At 44.1% G+C, this 20,244-nt stretch overlaps 1 protein-coding gene across 1 annotated transcript in view; it reads left to right on the top strand.

The window, feature by feature from the left end:
• Positions 1–12,994, top strand: part of Piwil2 (piwi like RNA-mediated gene silencing 2) — a 55,843-nt gene extending 42,849 nt beyond the window's left edge. The window contains exons 17-23 of the mRNA XM_051160797.1: positions 31–132; positions 1,215–1,331; positions 2,172–2,260; positions 2,667–2,772; positions 9,113–9,366; positions 10,052–10,159; positions 12,715–12,994. Of these exons, the coding sequence (XP_051016754.1) occupies positions 31–132; positions 1,215–1,331; positions 2,172–2,260; positions 2,667–2,772; positions 9,113–9,366; positions 10,052–10,159; positions 12,715–12,871 (933 nt within the window). The 3' untranslated portion in view covers positions 12,872–12,994. The remainder of the gene's footprint in view (positions 1–30; positions 133–1,214; positions 1,332–2,171; positions 2,261–2,666; positions 2,773–9,112; positions 9,367–10,051; positions 10,160–12,714) is intronic.
• The last annotated feature ends 7,250 nt before the right edge of the window (positions 12,995–20,244 follow it).

The following is a 20,244-nucleotide window of genomic DNA, read 5'->3' as shown; positions in this document are numbered from 1 at the left end:
GTTCTGACACTGTATGCTTGCCTCCTCTAGGGGAAGATACAGATGGTTGTTTGCATCATCATGGGCACACGTGACGATCTCTATGGGGCCATCAAGAAGCTGTGCTGTGTGCAGTCCCCAGTGCCCTCACAGGTGAGTGGAAGTGGAGTGAGAAGCAAGGTGCAGCCCAGCTCAGCTTCTCTAAAGCTCCGGAAGCTGATAGCTCTCTCAGGCCAGTGTCGGCAGAGCCTCATGCTGACAGATTCCTATTAGAATGAGTCAGCAGCAGCAGGTAGCTCTTCCAGTGGCTCTTCTGCTCTCCGCATCCCTGGGTGCTTCCCAGGACTGAGGCTGGACATCTAGGCTTCAGTCTGAGAAGGAAAATACTTTTCCGAGGGAACTATAAAAATGTCACTCGGAATAAGATAATTTTGAAAATTTTTCTATGTTCATGTGCGTATTATGTGTATGTATGCCTAATGACCCTAGAATTAGATTACTAATAACAGACATATGCTAGTTCAAGTTTCTTTCTCTTTTTCTTTTTTCTTTTTTGGCTTCTCAAGATAAGGTCTCTTTGTGTAGCCTTGGCTGCCCTGGACTCACTTTGTAGACCAGGCTGGCCTTAAACCCACAGCGATCCACCTGCCACTGCCTCCTGAGTGCTGGGATTAAAGGTGTGTGCCACCACGCTTAGCTGTTTCAAGTTTCTTAATACAATATACTCAGTCCTCAGTATTAGTGGTCTTTTGAGACAGTTTCATATGACCAAGGCTAGCCTGATACTCCCTATGTACACAAAGGTGGCCTTGAATTCATATCTCTCCTACCTCAGCCCCCCTCCTTCATATACACGAAGTGTTGGAGTGTCAAACATGCTACCATGCCTGACCTATCTATGGATTCTACGTCAGCTATTTCACCATAGTTTAAAAACATTCTCAAAGAAAATTACACCTCTATTGAGCTCATCAGACCAACAAGAAAACTCTTGTGTTTATTTCCTAGTCAATACAGGATAACAGCTATTTGCATAGTGATTACATTCAGTTCTGAAAATAACAGAGATCTGGGTGTATGGAGGGTATGGGGTCACTGAACACAAACGCTCTGCATCCTCTGATTTCAGTTTCCTTGTTGGGACAGAGGAAGGGCATGGAGCCAAGAGATGTTGGTACTTTAGAACTGTTAACATTTCCTAAGAGGTTGATGATACTCTGGTCTTGTCATTACAGGTCATCAATGTCCGAACCATTGGTCAACCCACCAGGCTTCGGAGTGTGGCTCAGAAAATTTTACTTCAGATGAACTGTAAACTGGGTGGTGAGCTCTGGGGAGTGGATATCCCACTGGTGAGTGAACTGTATCTGCTCAGTGCCTGGCTCTTTCCCGTCCTCCCTCTTGTCATCCTTCTTGCTCTCAGTGTGGACTCAGGAGTTCAGCTGTCTTATTGCATGTTACTCGACAGGCCATGAGCTAATCATGTACTTTATGTTTTGAAATGGTGAAAAAAAATGAGATAACATTTCCTGACATATGAAGATTATCTGAAATTCAGTTCTCAGTATTTCAAAGTACACTTGCATTGGCTGCATCAGTCTTCCATGGTAGTGAAAAGGGCAGAGAGTTACATGGTTCCTAGGGAGACTTGGCTCACAATGCAGATTTATTCATTTTCTTTCATAGAAAATACTTGCTGATCCCTGGTCTAGATCTCATTTTGTTCTTTGTGTTTAGAAAATGTCAAGGTAGGAGGGCGCACACCTGTGATCCCAGTACTCTGGCAGTCAGAAGCAGGCAGATCTCTAAACCAAAAGGAAAAAAACTATAATAAAATGTCAAATTGGGGGCTGGAGAGATGGTTCAGTGGTTAAGAGCACTGTGTGCTCTTCCAGAGGTTCTGAGTTCAATTCCTAGCAACCACATGGTGGCTCACAGCTATCTATAATGTGATCTGATGCCCTTTTCTCGAATGCAAGTGTATATGCAGATAGAACACTCCTATACATAAATAAAAAAATTAAATCTTAAAACAACAAAAATCAAGTTGATTACAGTCTTTACTTCTTTTGCAGAGATTGTTTTCTTACATAAATTAGATAGGAGGTGCTTTGACATTGAAATAATAAAGATGGAGTTGTGAATTGCTTGGGTTTGAGCTTTGCTTTTGTGCCTTTGTTTTTCCACCCTAGAAACAATTAATGGTGATTGGGATGGATGTGTACCATGACCCCAGCAGAGGCATGCGCTCTGTGGTCGGCTTCGTTGCCAGCATAAATCTGTAAGCAACAATCATAGCTGTCCTACTGTTGGCTGCCTCGTTTTGATGCCTGACCTCATAAATCTACAGATGAGTTCTGGGCACTCTGTATCATAGTATAAGAAGCTCTGAGTTCCTTCCTCTGCTCCTCTCTAATGTCTGTATTTGCCGTGTGATCGCCATGCAGAGGCACAGATCTGCTCCCTATGCTCTGTGCGCACCTCTCTCTCTCCCTCCCTCCCTCTCCCTCCCCCCCCCCCCGTGTGTGTGTGTGTGTGTGTGTGTGTGTGTATGTGTCTGTGTGTGTGTGTGTGTGTGTGTGTGTGTGTGTGTGTGTGTGTGTACAGCAGACCACAGGTCCTCCCTGGGGGGATGGCTGCTCACTGCCCTCCTCTGTGTCTCTCCTTTCTCCTCCTCCCCTGCCTAGTACACTAACCAAATGGTACTCGAGGGTGGTGTTCCAGATGCCACATCAGGAGATTGTGGACAGCCTGAAGCTCTGCTTGGTGGGCTCCTTGAAAAAGTATTATGAGGTGAGGAGACCAGAAATTCTAACATTTCTACATTTTTAAGAGCTGCCTATTTACGTTTTTAGCAGAGATCTGACATGGTGGGAGGACATCAAAGGTGTCCCCATAACACCCCATAACCCCAAGGAGGGCTCAGTGTTCATCCCCTTCCAGGCTTCTGTTCTGTACAGCAGCTTGCTGTTCGGTAAGTAATAAAGATCTGACTGGTTGGCCAGCTGGTGCCTGCAGACCTAATTCCCATGCCCTTACTGGCTGAGCTGGAGGTAAATTCCAACAGTTAAAACTTATTAATATACTTAGCTGTTTATGACTGTCATTAGTTGCTGACTGTTCATTTTGGTTTAGGACAAAAGCTTCACTGTAATTTACTTCTCATAATTTCAAAGAATGCTACCCAGGGAGAATTGCTGTCATTAGCTGATACGAGGTTTACAAGAGTGAGCAAGCCAGGTTCTGATTTTTGTCCTGGTCAGGACATCAAAGGAGGCAATGATAAGTGGCTCCCATTCCTGGGGCCAGTGTAGCCATTGCATAGCGGGTAGAGCACAAGAGACCTCGGATTCATGTGACTGAAGTGAGTCTCTGAAAGCCCACCTTGTCTCTTAGGGAATTAAGATTCTTGCAGTGTCACACAGTGGACTCCTGTTCTCAGGAGATCCAAATGATGTGGTAATTTACCACCAAACTCTGTTATTTCTTTTCTTATTACTGTTTGCTTGCAAGCTCTGTCTGTCTTCTAGGACCTAGCTCAAAGATGACTTCTGTGACACTTTGCTCTTTTCCTCTCACTGTTTCCTCCCTTAGTTAGAATGATTGATTTTTGTTCTTCTCCCAAGGGTCTTCGAGCTGTACTGTTCACTGGTAGGCACATCCTGCTGACTTATGTCTGTTGCTTATGCCATTACTCTCCCTTCTCTATTTGGGTGGTGTCTGGGATCAGACTCAGGACCTTGAATGTGCTAGGTAAGGCTTTACCGCTGAGCTGTACTCCCAGAGTTTTTGTTGTTGTGCTTTGGGTTGTGTTTTTTTGAGACAAGTCTCTCTTTGCCTTAGGAGCTGTTCTGGAACTTCATATGTAGACCAGGCTGGCCTTGAACTCATAGAAGCCTACCTGGCTCTGCATCCCAAGTGGTAGCTTAAAAGATGTGCCACCACATCCAGCTTGCAAGAGGCTTTTTTTTTTCTATTTATTCCTTTGATGTTTTCCTCTTCTGTTTCTTCTTACTTTTTCTTGTTTTCTAGATGGTAGTCTCCTAATTTGGCTTCCATTTTTCCTAGCTAATACTCTTTTCTAGAAAATGTTAATTTCAGAAATATCATTGTTGATACAAAAATCTAGGACTGAACAATGCAGTTTACCTAAGCTTGCCCCAGCCTAAGTTGGAAGTTTGGGCGGCTCCCCAAATCTTACTCAGTTTTGGTAATTCACCAAAGGGACACAGAACTCACTAAGCTATTCTATCCATATTTGGGGTTCGTTTTGGGAAAAGGATGGATGTTAAAGTCAACTAGGAGAAGGGGTGCACTGTCGCAGTCAGGAAGTGCTCCACAGGGAACTTCAGTAGTTCCCTCTGTGAGGGCAGAACACTTTGTCTCCTGGCACAAGATATGAGAAGGCACGTGGAGAACTGCCGACCATGACTACTTACCTGGTCCTTGGTATTCAGACTGGGATGCTCTAATGGCTGTGGTAGGTTGACTAGTCACCCCTGTGATTGAGTGCACTCTATAATCTTCGTAGTCTGACTTACATGCAGCCTGTGATGCCTCTATTCAGATAGCTTAATAGCTAATGAATGGCAAAGTTGCTATGAGGCTCACACTGGCCTTGAGTGCACCATGGGGCCAGGCTGTACTCTCTGATTGCCCTGCTTAAATGCTAGGAAGACACGTGTGTGCCACTAACCCATCTTCAAGGATTTCTGTTCTTCTCCCTATCCCGTGCCATGGTGATGGCTGATTTTCAGTTTCCATTGGGACAAGGCTGCAGGTGGGGCAGGGGAACTCAGTGGAGCAAGGCAGATACTCCAGAGCAATTCCTGTGCTCAGGTAGAGGTATGGCAATGTAGCAAGTTCAAGGCCAGCCAGGGCTGCATAGCTACATACACAGTGAGACTCTCCAAAACACAGAATCAGACAAAGCTGGCTCTGATGATCTTTGGCACTGTCCTTGTCTTCTTGGAGGACTTATTCTGTAACTGAAATACCTTCCAGGAGTGGTGCTGACAGTCCATCAGTGTTTTGCAGGACAGTCACTAGCAGATAGACCCCACTAAGGACAGATGGTACGAGAACACCTCCATCTTTCACTTTGGGGCCCTAATGAGCCATACCCCAGAGTGTGTTGAAGTGAGAGGTGTCATAGTCCTTTAGAGTAAAGTATAATTCAACTTTGAATCATCTCAATTCCTCAAATTTTCTCTACTGATCCAAGATATTGATTTTTCCCAGTTTGTCAGTGCCTGTACCCAGACACCCAGGAACCTGCCCCCAGATTTTTAATAGGTAAATCACTTCAGAGCCCACATTATCTGTTTGCTTATGTAAACATCATATTTGGCTTTTGGTTTTGAAAAGGGAATATCATATGCACGTTCTCTGTATTTGTGTTTGTTCTTGTTGTTGTTTATTTGAGCTGGGGTTTTATATAGTAGCTCAGGCTACCCTAGAAATCACTACTAATCTGGGCTAGATTCATAGATGTGAGCCATTGTCTCCGGTCGGCTTCAGTTCAATTAAAGACCTGATGAAATAAGAAAACTAAGAAAGTGAAGATGAAAATGAAGCAACAGAAATGCCGAGAAACAAGGGTTGCTCTTGGGTACCTTTCCCCTAAGGACGTGCAGCTGAGAGGTCAGAAAGTTACTCTTAGAGGGCCAAAGCCAAAGCCCAGGCCCTCCCAGCAGCTCCTGTCCTGAGTAACTCACAGAAGATACGCCGCCGTGCATCTTCTGCTTCTGCTATCCCAGCTTCTCCAGAGGCTGAGATTGGAGGATTGTAGTTTGAGGCTACATCAGACAATACAGTGAGACCTCATCTCAAAAGACAGATGAGGGCCAGCAAATGGCCAAGTGGGTAAAGGTGCTTGCAACAAGCCTGACCATCTAAGTTTGCTCCCTGGAGCATGCATGGTAGAAGAGAACCTGTTCCTACCTCACACCAGCGTGTGCACATACGTCACAGCACATAGTAACATGTCCATGCTGCCCCCACATAATTCAGGGTTTAAAAAGAATAAATGTATCTTCAAAGAGATAGGAAAAAACAGTACCAGGAATTTGGACAGTGAACTGAAAGCTTTGAAACCTACAGTTTTTAGAAGTGAAAACTGTAATCACTGAGGGTGGACACTCACTCTGTAGATGAGTGTGTCAGTATGCTAAGGATGCTATAACAAAGTACCATGATGGAAGGCTTGAAGAGCAGACATGTATTTCCTCATAGTTCCTGAGGCAAGAACTTTGAGGTGAAGGTGACAGTGAGTTGATTTCTTTTTCTCCTCTTTCTTTGTCCTATAAATGGGTTTTCGTACATTCTTACCTCTGTGTTTGTGTCATTATCTAAAACAAGAGTCACATTCTGAGAGGCTGTAGAGTAGGATGTCAGCTTAGAGATTCCTGGGGAGGCAGACATGGATGCTGCTGTCCAAAACAGTGGGTAACAGTGCTTTAAATACAGCTAAAGAAAGGCAAGAAGAAAGCAGTCAGACTGAAGCACAGAGATGCAAAAGCTAAAAAAACAAAAACAAAAAACAAAAACAAAAACAAAACAGGGAAGCCAAGAGATACTGGGAGTGTAGGGGTAAAATACAACATACATGTAGAAATAATTCACAAGGCAGCAAAAACCACAAGGACCAAAGCAGTGTCTGAAAAGGCAGCAATGAAGCAGCATTCTCAATGCAGATGTAATGTGAATACACTGTAGAAACAAAATGAAGCAGTGTTTGTTTTTTAACAGTTTGGTTTTTTGGTCAGCAAAGGGAGGTAGGACTGGATTAGGGTGGTTCCTAACCCAGTGGCTGCTATTCTTTTTTGGGGAGAGTATGAATTATAGAAATAGGGTCTCTTGGTGTAACTCGGGTTGATCTCCAGCTCTCTGTATGCCAGACTGGCCTTGAATTGTAATCACCTTGTCTCGTCAACTGTGCTGATATGCTCCATCACATCCAGCTATTTCTGCTATTCTAAGATGGAAAATGTGAAAGTGCAGAGACACAGATGACCACACCCCACTGAGCAAACAATGCTGAAGATTGAGGCAGAAGTTCGCAGCCTCTGTGAGCTTGAGAGGTTATAAACAGATGCTTCTCTAGGGCCTTCAGAAGAAACATGGCTCATGCTCACCTAGGCCAGACCTGATGACACACACCTTTAATCCCAGCTCTTGGGAGGCATAGACAGGCATCTCTTGGAGTTCAAGGCCAGCCCTGTCTACAGAGTGAGTTCCAGGACAGCCAGGGATACCCAGAGAAAACCTCTCTTAAAACGTCAACATCAACAAATGTGGTCTCATGTATTCCATGCTGGCCTCAAACTCGCTGTGTAGCCAAGGGTGTTGTTGAGTTTCTAATCATCTTGCCTCTACCTCCCAAGCACAGGGATTTCAGGAGTGTACCACCACACACACATCATGCAGTGCTGGGATCAGACAAGAGGTCTGTGCACGCTAGGGCAGCACTAACTGAGCTACATCCTCAGCCCACTACTTACATTTTGATTTCATCTTGCAACTTTCAGAACCATGAGATAACAGATGTCTCATGCTTGGGCCACCCAGTTTGTGGTTCTTGGCAGTAACAGTCATGGGGATGCTATTACTTTATTCTTCATCTTAGAGGGGAAGCAGCTAGCTGAAGTTTCTCATGAATGTGATGCCACTAGATATAGGGGTTTTTCATGGAGGACCTGGGTAAGGTACTTTTTGTCACATAGGTTGAAGTCCCTTCTGAGTTAGCCTTGCATAGCTTTGGTAAAGCCACCTCTCATTATAGAGCAGTAACCATGCTCACTGCAAGCAAAGGTAGCTTCCTGTCCAGTTGCTGTTCGCTGCAGCTTCATTTTAGAAGTCCCAAGTGAGGTAACTAAAGAAAGGAAATTGAAGTTTATTTCTCCCAAATGCTATCACTTTTAGTCTTCAATGGCAGTGATGTGTGTGGTTTTATTTGAAGTTCAATTGTAAAAGAAAAAAAAAAGTCGGGTATGGAGAGATGTCTCAGTGGTTAAGAGCAGAGGACCCAGGTTCAGTTCCCAGCACCTACATGGTAATTTACAACCACCTCTCTCCAGTTCCAGGGGACCTGATACCATCTTCTAAACTCTTAGGGCACCAGGCAGCACACACATGCTGAACATACACATATACAGGCAGGCAAAACACACGTATAAAATAAATCTTTAAAAAATGCTTTACAGCCGGGCGTGGTGGCACACGCCTTTAATCCCAGCACTCGGGAGAGAGAGGCAGGCAGATCGCTGTGAGTTCGAGGCCAGCCTGGTCTACAAAGTGAGTCCAGGATGGCCAAGGCTACACAGAGAAACCCTGTCTCGAAAAACCAAACAACAACAAAAAAAAATGCTTACAAAGATGGGAAACTATGGCTTGGATGTAGTGTGAGTGCTTCCTGCTTCATATATTAAATTTGAGTTCCACTGTGAGCCACTACTAGGCTGGAACTTCAACCTGACTATGGTGATTAGAGGTGTGGCCAGCACCTGAGAGACAGAGGCAGGCAGGACGCTTATGAATTCAAGGCTAACCTGGCCAGTGTAGTGCAATCCAGGCTAGCCAGTGCAGCATAGTGAGTAGCTATCTCAGAGGGAGGAGAGAGAAAGAAGGAAGGAAGAAAAAATATAGCAAGATTCACATGTGGAAAACTATTAAACTGATGAAGAAATAAAAAGAACTCTTTGTTCATTGATAAATCATCAAGGTATCAGACAATATTTCACTGTATGGCCCAGGTGCACTAGAACTCATGGTGATCCTCCTGTCTCAGACTTTCAGGTGTTGGCATTGCAGGTGTGTGCAAGCACATCAGGCCTTTGCCATTGCCTTTTAATGTTGTTCCCTCTGTTAGAGGGTAGGCCATGAGCATGTGACTCATAATTGCCCTGTCTTGCTTTTATATTTTATAGCACCTTGTCTGTATCAGGTTGTTTCATACTCTGAGCAAATCTAGAAATGGTTATAAACTTTTGGCATGCTTGGCAGTCACGTACTTAGGGGCTAACTGCTATGGGACCAACTGCCAAGTCTCCAGCCTGTACAATGAGTGTGAGCTTTGCACTGTGGTCTTTGAGCCAAGAGCCCCTGGAATCACCTTTTCCAGGTGTCATTTCAGGTGAACCACTGTCTCCCAGAGAAGATCGTGGTGTACCGAGATGGAGTGTCTGATGGCCAGCTAAAGACAGTTGCCAACTACGAGATTCCTCAGCTGCAGAAGTGTTTTGAAGCTTTTGATAACTACCACCCCAAGATGGTAGTGTTTGTCGTTCAGAAGAAGATTAGCACCAATCTGTACCTTGCTGCTCCTGATCACTTTGTGACCCCCTCCCCTGGGACTGTGGTTGACCATACCATAACCAGCTGTGAGTGGTAAGTAGGTGAAATAGGGTTCTCAGGTGAGGAAGACTAAGCAGGAGAAGCTGTCTGTTGCCTGAATATCCCTGGACAGGATGGAATCCTCATGTTGGACTTGAAAAAGCAAGCTTTGCCTGAGCCCAGTGGTGATGCTCAGTATGAGCAGAGCTTCATCTCCATCAATCACAGATACTCAGACATGTGTGTACACACAAGTACATGCCCCCATATACACACACTTTGTGCCTCATGAATGCTTGGCAAGCAGTTGACCCCCTAAGCTGTGTCCAGAGCCTTAATTTTTTTTTATAACAAAGCTATTCTTTTTTTCTTTTTCTTTCTTTCTTTCTTTCTTTCTTTCTTTTTTTTTTTTTCAAGACAGGGTGCTTTTATTTCTTAGGTATACTTTTTTCCCCTCTTTCTCTCTTATGGTATGGGTCTCAGGTAGCCCATACCACTCCCCAAAATACTCTTTATGTAGCCCAGGCTGCCCTCAGCAAATTGCTGACCTCCTCCTCAGCCTCCCCAGTGCTGAGATTATATCCATGAGCCTACACACACACACACACACACACACACGCACACGCATCCTTTCCTGTAATTGACTTTGTCATTTTCCTCCCTGAGCCTTGTATAGTGGGGCTACAGTGGTCTTCAGAAGGTTGCAGTCTCTCACTAGTCGGTGCTCTTTGTTTGCAAGGGTGGATTTCTACCTTCTTGCCCATCATGTGCGACAGGGCTGTGGCATACCTACACACTACATCTGTGTCCTGAACACTGCAAATCTGAGCCCTGACCACATGCAGAGGTAAGGCTGCCAGAAATGTACCTGTTCTCACTGTTATCCTGACCAATAGCTAAGGCACTAGTCGCTGTCCCTCAAGATATTTTACCCCTTGGATGTTTGTATGTATGTGTGTATGTGTGTGTGTATGAATGTGTTTGTACGTGTATGCATAGGTATGGAGGCTGAAGTCAACATAAAGTGCCTTTTTTTTAGCAGCTATCTACCTTGATTTTTGAGACAGTGCCTTTCACTGGGATCTGGGACCCCAGTTAGACAAGGTCTCTGTGTCCTGTGTTGCAATTACAAGCATACCCCATGTAGTTGCTGGGAAGGAACTGAACTCAGGCCTTATACAGGAAGCACTTTACCAACTAAGCCAGCTTTCTACCTCAATTTTATTTATTTTTTTTTTTTTGAGACAGAATTCATGTGTAATAGCCCTGGCTATCCTGAAACTCTCTCTGTAGACCAGGCTGGCTTCGAACTCACAGAGCTCCACCTGCCTCTGCCTCCTGAGTGCTGAGATTATAGGCATGCGCTACCATGCCCGGCCTTATACCCCAATATTTTACCCCTTGACTCCCCCAAATAGTCACATAGTAGAGTTTTATTTATTTATTTTTTTTTGAGGAGTGATCTGTAATCCTGCTTTTAAATTAAAATCATTTGAAGAACTTCAAGAAAATATGGATGACTGCCGTCCCTCACTCCTATGCATTATAAAATGTTGGTATTTTCTTAAATTTTTTTTTTTTAGAAAAATGGTTTTGTGGGGCTGGAGAGATAGATGGCTCGGTGATTAAGAGTTTTGTCTGCTCTTCCATAGGATCTAGGTTTAATTCCCAGTACCCATATGGCAGCTCACAATGGTCTGTAAGTCCAGTTCCAGAGGATCCAGCATCCTCACACGGACATACATGCAGGCAAAACAACAATGCACATAAAATAAAAATTAGTAAATCATTTTTTAAAAAGTTTTAAAATGGACTTGTTGGGCCAGGCATGGTGGTGCATGCCTTTAATCTCAGCACTCAGGAAGCAGAAGCAGGCAGATAGCTGTGAGTTCAAGGCCAGCCTGGTCTACAAAGTGAGTCCAGGATAGCCAAGGCTAACACAGCCTTTTGGTTTGGAAAACCAAAAAGTAAAAAAATTAAAAAAAAAAAAATGGACTTTCTACATTGCCCAGGCCAGTCCCAAACTTCTGTTTTGTTTTGTTTTTCGAGACAGGGTTTCTCTGTATAGCCCTGGCTGTCCTGGAACCCACTTGGTAGACCAGGCTGGCCTTGAACTCACACAAATCCACCTGCCTCTGCCTCCTGAGTGCTGAGATTAAAGGCGTCCGCCACCACGCCCTGCTGGTCTCAAACTCTTGAACCAGGGATGCACTACCTTGCCTGGTGGCACTTACATTTTAACAGATTGTTCCAGCTGCATGTGGTAGCACATGTTTATAATTTTATCACTTATGAGACCAAAGCCAGAGAATCACCAATCTGAAGGACATAGTTAATTCCAGGACAGTCACAGCTACATAATAAGACCTTGTCTCAAAAACTAGCTAGTAGGACTGTTGTTCTTCCAGAAGACCTAGGTTCATTCCTAGCACCCACATGGCAGCTCACAGCTGTTTGTAGCTCATGTTCAAGGGGATCTGACACACATGCAGGCAAAACAACAATTCATGCAACGACAACAACAACAAAAAACACAACCCCCCCCCAATCTGCTAGCTAGGTAGCCAGGTGGAAAGATAGATATATAACCACTGCGGATGACTATGACACACAGCCACATTTATTTATGATATATAGACCCAACAGACTACTGGATGCCCTTTTATAGCCTTTCCCTTGGTGCCATTTTCTGCTTTTATTGTATTTTACATGTATGGTATTTTACATACACACACACACACACACACACACACACACACACACACACACACACACACACACACACACGTGTGCTTGGTGCTTGTGGAGGCTAGAAAAGGGAGTCAGATGCCCTGGAACTAGAGTTTCAGATGATTGTGAGCTGCCATATGGTTACTGGGAACCAAACTCGAATCCTCTAGAAGAGCAGGTAAATGCTTTTAACTGCTAAGCTATTTCTCCAGCCCCTTCTTTTTAAAAATATAATACTTAAGTTTAATTTTATTTAAATTTAATATTTAAAATTAGAAGATACCCATCCTATGGCTTAAGTGGAAATGTAAACAATTCTAGATAAAAAATAATGGTTTCTATCTCAGACCTAGTGGCTCACACCTATAATCCCAGCACTTGAGATGTTGAGGCAGGGAGATCATTGACAGTTTAAAGCCAGCCTGAGCTAGTGGAGTTCCAAGCCAGCCTAGGCAAAGATAGTTGAGAAACTGTACCCCAAGGCAAACCAAGTAAACAAATATAAAACTAATGCTTCCTGAAAAACATCATTAAGTTTCCCAGAATTTCGCCTCCACCCCGTCCTTGTTTGTTGGTATGTGTGCTGTGTGCTGTGTGCTGCATGCCCAAGAGGGAAACCATGTCTGCCCCAGGTAGGTGAAAGTGATTAAAACATTTTCTTCTTAATTTTAGGCTGACTTTCAAACTGTGCCACATGTACTGGAATTGGCCTGGCACCATCCGAGTTCCAGCTCCTTGCAAGTATGCCCACAAGCTAGCTTTCCTGTCCGGACAGATTTTGCATCATGAACCAGCCATCCAGCTGTGCGAGAATCTGTTTTTCCTATAACTGGGAGCATGGACATCGCTGCAAGGAGCAACTGGACTCCAGTTCTGTTCATTCTGTCAGAATCAACAGAAATGGCAGTAGGGTTTTATGTTGGCATTTCTCTTTCTCCATCCTTGTAGAATTAGGTTTCTGTTCTTCTTTTTGCCCTGATATTATAGTAGAGAATGGTGGTGCATGCCTTTATCCCAGTACTTGGGAGACTGAAGAAGAAAGATCTTTAGTCCAAGGCCAGCCTGGGCTACATGCTGAGTTCCAGGCTAGCCAAGGTTACAGAGTGAGACCCTGTCTCAAAAAACAAAAACAAACCCTTGTTCCCCAAAAGCCCACAACAAAACCAAAACCTGGTGTCAAGGAAGCAAGTTTCTAAGTACCGGCTCCCAGCTGCCAGCCGCCTTTGTGGAGCAGAGCAGTGTTGGAGGGGACTGTTCCTGTGCAGAACATGGTGTCAGGAACTTCTAGGGGCAGGGGGCAGGTCAGTGATGAAGCATGTTCTTAGCATGTCAAATCTACAAGTCCAGTTCTCAGTAATCCCCCTACCAAATAAGTAAAGAAAAAAAAAAAAAAAAAAAGCCTCCAAGGCAGCATGAGCATCGGTTACCAGTAGTTGAGCCTTTAGGCCCATACCATTTCTGGTACCAGAAGTGATATGAGTGAAGTCATCACAGACATCTTAAAGGAGAGAGTTACTTTATTTGGGTAGCTGGGAAGGGCTATGGAAAGGCCTGTGCAGCATCATGTTTCAGAAAGAACAGCCGTCGGCATGTATGAAAGACATAGTAAAAACGGTATAAGGCACTGTTGGGCCTTGAACCCACTTCTCCCAGGGATGTGAGTTTGGCTGTTCCCGGGCTTCCTGAGAGTCCAGCTGAAGCTGCTTTTCTGGACCTTTCAGTTATTTACAGCCCATCAGAATACTTTCCCACAGCCCCTGACAGGCACATGCCTTTGCTCTTTTGACTGATGTTGAGTAAATTGGATTAGGACACATGGCAAGGATTCAGCAGATCGGGGAGCATTCTGGAAGGAGTGCAGGCTTTTCCTCAGAAGTCTGTCAAGTGAGGCCATGCAAGAGTCTCTCAGCTGTGGGTTCATGTTGCTTGGAATTTTTCAAAATCCAGGTTCAGGCTTCCCAAAGTTGTTTGGGCAAATATGATGCTCTCACACGCGTCGGGCAGGTAGGAAGCTGTTCCCAGGCCTGTGGGCTGCCGTGTTTTGGGGGCGCATTGGTTTTCTGTGTGTTTTTTTCCCCTGTTTCAGAATCTTCAAGTTTCTTCAGGCTTAACTGGATCATCCCTTGCTTTACTGGGTTTTAAAAGCTAATTTTACTTAACCTTTTCAAATTTATATGTATCTATGTTTTGGTGGGATGGATGGATGGTAGGGGACTGAGCAAAAACACTCATTTAAATGGCAGTGTGTGATAAGAAGAGCTTCAATGTCAAAGTACTGAAGAACAACTGGGACTGTGACGGTCTGTGTCAGTGCACTCGCCCAGCGGCCAGGCCTGCGCTTAAGAAGAGAAAGGCTTTAGTTTGTTGCAGCACTTAGGTTTGGGATGATTATTGGGGTCCTCAACTGCACCCCTGGTTTTTGGAGCTTATGATCAAAGCTAGGCTGAGACCTGAGATGTAAAAGCCATAGAATTAAACAGAACAGACTGAAAAACAGGTCTTTAGCTAAACAAAATTCACTTTCTGGATTTTGAATTTGCTTTAGAAGTTGCTGTCCTGCACTCCTTTTCCCTTTAGGTAGGACAGATACTTAACCGTAATGCCAGAATGTCTGCACTTTCTATACCTAATGTTCTTGCCTTGTTTTTCAGTTTCAGTGCCAAGCAGTTGGGCCCCATGGTGTAAAATAAAAATAATCTGTGTGTGTAGTTGAGTCTGAAAGATTATGATTTCTTTATTAAGTGGCTATAATGCTTTTCCTTCAAAGAGAATCAAAAGTTAGAGTTATTCCTCTGTTATTCTGTGCGTCAGAGGCAGCAATTTTGGGAGCCAAGTGGCTTCATTGTGAGCAGACCAGGAGACCTACTCAGTAAGGCACTGGAATTGGTGTACGTGCTTGATTTGTTTGGCTTGTCTTCCTTCCTTCCTTCCCTTTTTTCTTTCTCTTTCTCTCCTTCTCTCTCTTTCTTTCTTTCTTTTTGAAACAGGGTTTCTTTGTGTAGCCTTGGCTGTCCTGGAACTCTCTCTGTAGACCAGGCTGGCCTTGAACTCAGAGATCCACCTGCTTCTGCCTCCTGAATGCTGGGAATAAAGGTGTGTACCACCACTCCTGGCTTGTCATTCTTTCTTTCTGTTTTTAAAATGTATTTATTTTTATTTCATGTGCATTGGTGTTTTGCTTGCATGTCTATTTGTACGAAAGTGTCAGATCCTCTGATGCTGGGATTACAGCAGTTATGAGCTGCCATTTGGGTACTGGGAATTGAGCCCAGGTTGTGTGGAAGAGCAGCCAGTGCTACTGACTACTGAGCCATCTCTCCAGCCCCTTGTCAGTCTTTCTTAACAGTTGCTATTAGCTCAAGAGAGAGCCAGTAAGCTCTTTCCATGGTGGCCTCTCTACCATTATAAAGGTTTTTTAAAAATTACATTTATTTATTATATATATGTAGGGCGGCAGGGAGATAGAGGTCAGAGGATAACTTGCAGAAGTTGGTTCTTTACTTCAACCATGTGTGTCATAGAGATAGTTTGTCAGGTTTGATGGTAAGTGCCTTCACTTCCTAGGCTCTCTTGGTCTTTTTTTGTTTTGTTTTTTTTGTTTTGTTTTGTTTTTCGAGACAAGGTTTCTCTATGTAGCCCTCACTGTCCTGGAACTCACTCTATAGACCAGGCTAGCTTCTGTCTTTGGGGTGCTGGGATTAAAGGCGTGATCCATTACCATCTGGTTGCTATCTTGTTCTTAAATATTTGTCATTTAGGATGGCTTAGGCCTGAAGTCCCAATACTTGGGAGGCAGAGGCAGAAGGATCATGAGCTCTGGCACCTTTGGCTATATATTGAGTTTGAGGCCAGGCTTGGAATGTGAGACCCTGTCTTTAAAACTAAATAAAAATAAAAATTGGATCAATAAGAAAGCTTACTGGATGAAGGAGCTATCCTCCAAGCCTGATGACATGTGTTCAACCCCCAGGACCATGGATGAGTATGGTTGGAGAGATGGTTCAGTCCTAAAGAGCACCGATGTTCCCCCAGAAGACCTAGGTTCAATTCCCAGTACCCACATTGTTGCTCACAACCATCTGTAACTGCAGCTTTCAGAGGATCTGATGCCATCTTCTGGCCTCCGTACGTACCAAGCCACATGGTGCACAGACACACATACAGGCAAAATAGCCATACATTCTATATATTATATATAAAGTATATAAGTATACATATTTATAAATAAGATATAATATAAACAAAAATACACATATATATTTATAGGTATTATACTTTTATATAATATGTAAATATATATACTATACATACATAATGAAAAACAACACAGACACATGTTATAATAAGGGATAGAGCATGGTTCAATGGTAAAGCCCTCACTTAGCAGCTATGAAGCTCTGCAGTCAATTCCCCAATTTCCTTATGCCTCCAAATATTTAAGAACTCACATGATTATAATCAATCAAAGGTTATCCAGCTACACAATAAATCTGAAGCTAGCCTGAGCTATAAGAGACCTTGCCTCAAATAATCAAAAAGTAAAAATATATAATAAACCAATCTTTAAAGGTAATGTCATATATGTGATTCCCATATAGAACATTCTGGAAAGGAAAATCTCTTGGAAACAGAATAAAAACAGGAAAAATAAGATTTATTTTTTACTAAGATTTAGCCTTATGCTGGGCATGGTGGCATGTGCCTTTAACCCCAGCACTTGGAGGCAGAGGCAGGCAGATCCTGTAAGTTCGAGGCCAGCCTTGTCTACAAAGTGAGTCTAGGACAGCCAAGATAACAGAGAAACTCTGGTCTCAAAAAAAAAAAAAAAAAAGATTTTAGCCTTCCAAATATGTTTTAAGAGCTATGAGGCTGGGTGTTGTGGTGTATTCCTCCAGGTGGAAAAGGCAGGTAGGATTATTTAGGCCGTGTAAGCCCAACCTCGTTCACATACTGGCAGCCAAAGGTACACAGTGAAATGTCATTCAGCATCAGGTGGGTGGCCCGGATTCTGGACTGGTTCAGGTGATGCTTGCTTCTGGATGAGAAAGGGTGGACCTTGAGATCAAAGGTCCCAAGGTCTGTTTCTTGTTCAGGGGCAGCTTAGAGCGCTCAGGGTGAGGCCTATGGCCTAGGCACCAGGCCAGGTTCCCGCTTTCACTGGGGGAGGTAGACAATGAGCTTCCGCTGGTGTTACAGTTTAGCTGTTTAGAATGAGATGGCTGGTATCAGATGTCAGTGGACTCGGGACCTCCACAAACTGGTGATGATACCAAAATTGTTACAGCCTTTCATGCAGTGCTGAGCACAGCAGAGGAAGCAGGCAGGTGTCCGAAACCTGCTGGCAGGCAAGTCTGGTGGTGCTTGGGGGGAGGGTCTCAGCACTGAGCCAGCCAGTGGTTGTGGAGGGGCTGCCAAGGCAGTTCTGCCATAGCTGCCTTGACTGCCAATTAAGGCAGTCAAGCCTTGGGGCATTCAGGGTGATTTTTTTCCCCCAGAATAAATGGCGTGTCGAGGCAGTCATGGTAGGGGAATGGCAAGCAAGAGAGTGAGCAAGCATGCCAGCAACCTTTATTTATAAGCCTTGTGTACTGGGGAGGGGTTTGTGAGTGAATGTGCCTGATACGCTAGGACTAATTATGCCAGGATACTTTATCCACATGCAGTGGCACAGCACCTCGTTTACATGCAGTAGCACAGGGTTGTATCACAAGAAGGAAAACATAGGACTTAATTATGCTATGGTTGAGGGAATAACGTAGGTAGTACTATTAAAGATCATTTGCTGGAGGCTAGGATCTCCTTAGCATAGGGTGAGGATTGCTAAACCCATTTGCTTTTTTAAAGATTTATTATGTATATAGTGTTCCACCTGCATGTACACTTGCATAACAGAAGAGGGCACAAGATCTCATTATAGATGATTGTGAGTCACCATATGGTTGCTGGGAATTGAACTCAGGACTTTTGGAAGAACATTCAGTGCTCTTAACCTCTGAGCCATCTCTCCAACCTCTAAGCCAGTTTTCTTATCGGGAAAGGGTTGAGTATGTGATCTTCCCTGAGGGCTATGTGATGTTCCTTATAAGATGTGGGTTACCAGATCAGGTGCAGTGTGAACTCCTATGAGAAAAGGGAGTCCACCATCATAGACTGAGCACAGATGGCTATCGGGAGACGTCAGACTTAAACTTTATCCAGCAGAGTTCCACACTGAAACTCTGCTGGGGGGTGGGTGGAGAGGAGGGGAGAAGGAAAGAAGGAAAGAAAAGAAGACACACTGTGTATGTCATGTATTAGTATTAGAATGCATAGCACCAGACAACCCCTACATCTCTGAGGGGCTAAAGAGACATAGCCCAGCAGTTGAGAATGCTTGCTGCATAATTACCAGTTTGGATCCTAGCACCCATGTAATAAGTTGAGCCACACACCAATAACTCCAGCTTGGAGTCGGACAGTGACGGGGGATCTGTGGGGCTTGTTGGATTCCATCCTAGCCAAGAAAATACAAGCCCCTAGTTCAAGAAGAGCCTGTCTGAAAGGAATGGGCAGAAAGTGTCAAAGGATGGCTAGAACCCTCTTCTGGTCTCCTCATCCACACAGATGCATGCATACACACAAGTTTTAAAGATCTAAGCACACAGGAGGCAGAAGCAAGTGGGTTTCTGTGAATTTACTGCTAGCCTAATCCAGATAGTTCCAGGTAAGTAGGGCTAAGTAGTTGAGACCCATCTCAAAAACAAAGCTCTGATTTTAAACCAATCAAGTGATCTGGAGGGATGGCTCAATGGTTAAGAACACGTGTTGTTCTTGGAAAGGACCCCAGTTCAATTCCCGTCACACACACATCATGCCTTACAACCACATGTAACTCAAGTCTCAAAAGACCCAACACCCTCTCTGGCCTCCTTAGGCACCAGACATGCACTTGCTGTAGAAATAGATGCAGGCTAAACACCCATACACATAAAATTTTATGCAAGTTTTTTTGTTTGGTTGGTTTTTTGGTTTTTGCTTTTTTTGTTGTTTTCCAAGACGAGTTTCTCTGTGTAGCCTTGGCTGTCCTGGAGTCACTTTGTAGACCAGGCTGGCCTTGAACTCACAGAGATATGCCTGCCTCTGCCTCCCCAATGCTGGGATTACAGGTATGTGCCACTGAACCTGGTTCAATGGATAACACTCTCCCCGTTGGGGAATCGAACTCCAGTCTCTAGAGTGATAGGCAGGGCTACTCACCACTAATCTAATGAGGAAGAGATCTCATAAAAAAATTAAAATCCTTTGGAAAATAAGAGCAAACTGACTGATGGACTCAAGTCTATAGTTTGGAGCTGTGGGGAGAGTAGCTTGAGTATAGAGGGTTTCTGTAATGGTGAGGTTGTTCTCTATCAAACTGTAATAGTGAATACATATCACCAGTGAGAATAGACCCTTATAAAACCAATGGATGCCGGGAGGTAATGCTGTGGGTATAGGCTCACTTACTTAACAAATGCAGCTTGACTAGGGATACCAGTGGTAGTGATGGCTGTGTGTACAAGGGAGCCAGGGACATGTGGGAGAGTACCACATTCTGCTCAGTTTTGCTGTGAACTGAGCTGAAAAGGTCCTTTAAAAAATTATTTACTTAATCCCAGCACTTGGGAGGCAGAAGCAGGCGGATCGATGTAATTTGAGGCCAGCCTGGTCTACAAAGTGAGTCCAGGACAGCCAAGGCTAAAACAGACCCTGCCTTGAAAAGCAAAAAACAAACAAAAGACTTACTTGGGAATGGGGCATGCACACCACAATGTAAGTGTGGAGGTTAAAGGACACCATGTCCCAAGGATAGAATTTAGGTCATGAGGCTTAATGGCGGTACACACCTTTACCTACCTGAGTCATCTCAATGGAACCTGTCCATACACCTTCTTAGAAACAAGGAATATAATAGGAGGTGATGGTACATGCCTTTAATCTCAGCACTTGGAAGGCAGAGGCAGATCTCTGAGTTGAAAGCCAGCCTGGTCGACAGAGTGCCAGGACTCCAAAAACCAAAAACCAAACCAAACCAAACCAAACAAAAAGGCATTAGGTAAAATAGTACATTCAGACATGTGTGGGCCAAAATAGTCTTGTGATGATCCATTGGGGTTCTGTTTGATTTGAGACTAGGTCTTGCTGTGTAGCTCTCAGGCTGGCTTCAAGTGTGCTGTTGGTCTG

Source organism: Acomys russatus, chromosome 18, assembly GCF_903995435.1.
Source record: "Acomys russatus chromosome 18, mAcoRus1.1, whole genome shotgun sequence".
Taxonomy (NCBI): Eukaryota; Metazoa; Chordata; class Mammalia; order Rodentia; family Muridae; genus Acomys; species Acomys russatus.
The sequence above is the reverse complement of the archived record's forward strand: the minus strand, read 5'-3'. Positions and strand labels throughout refer to the sequence as shown.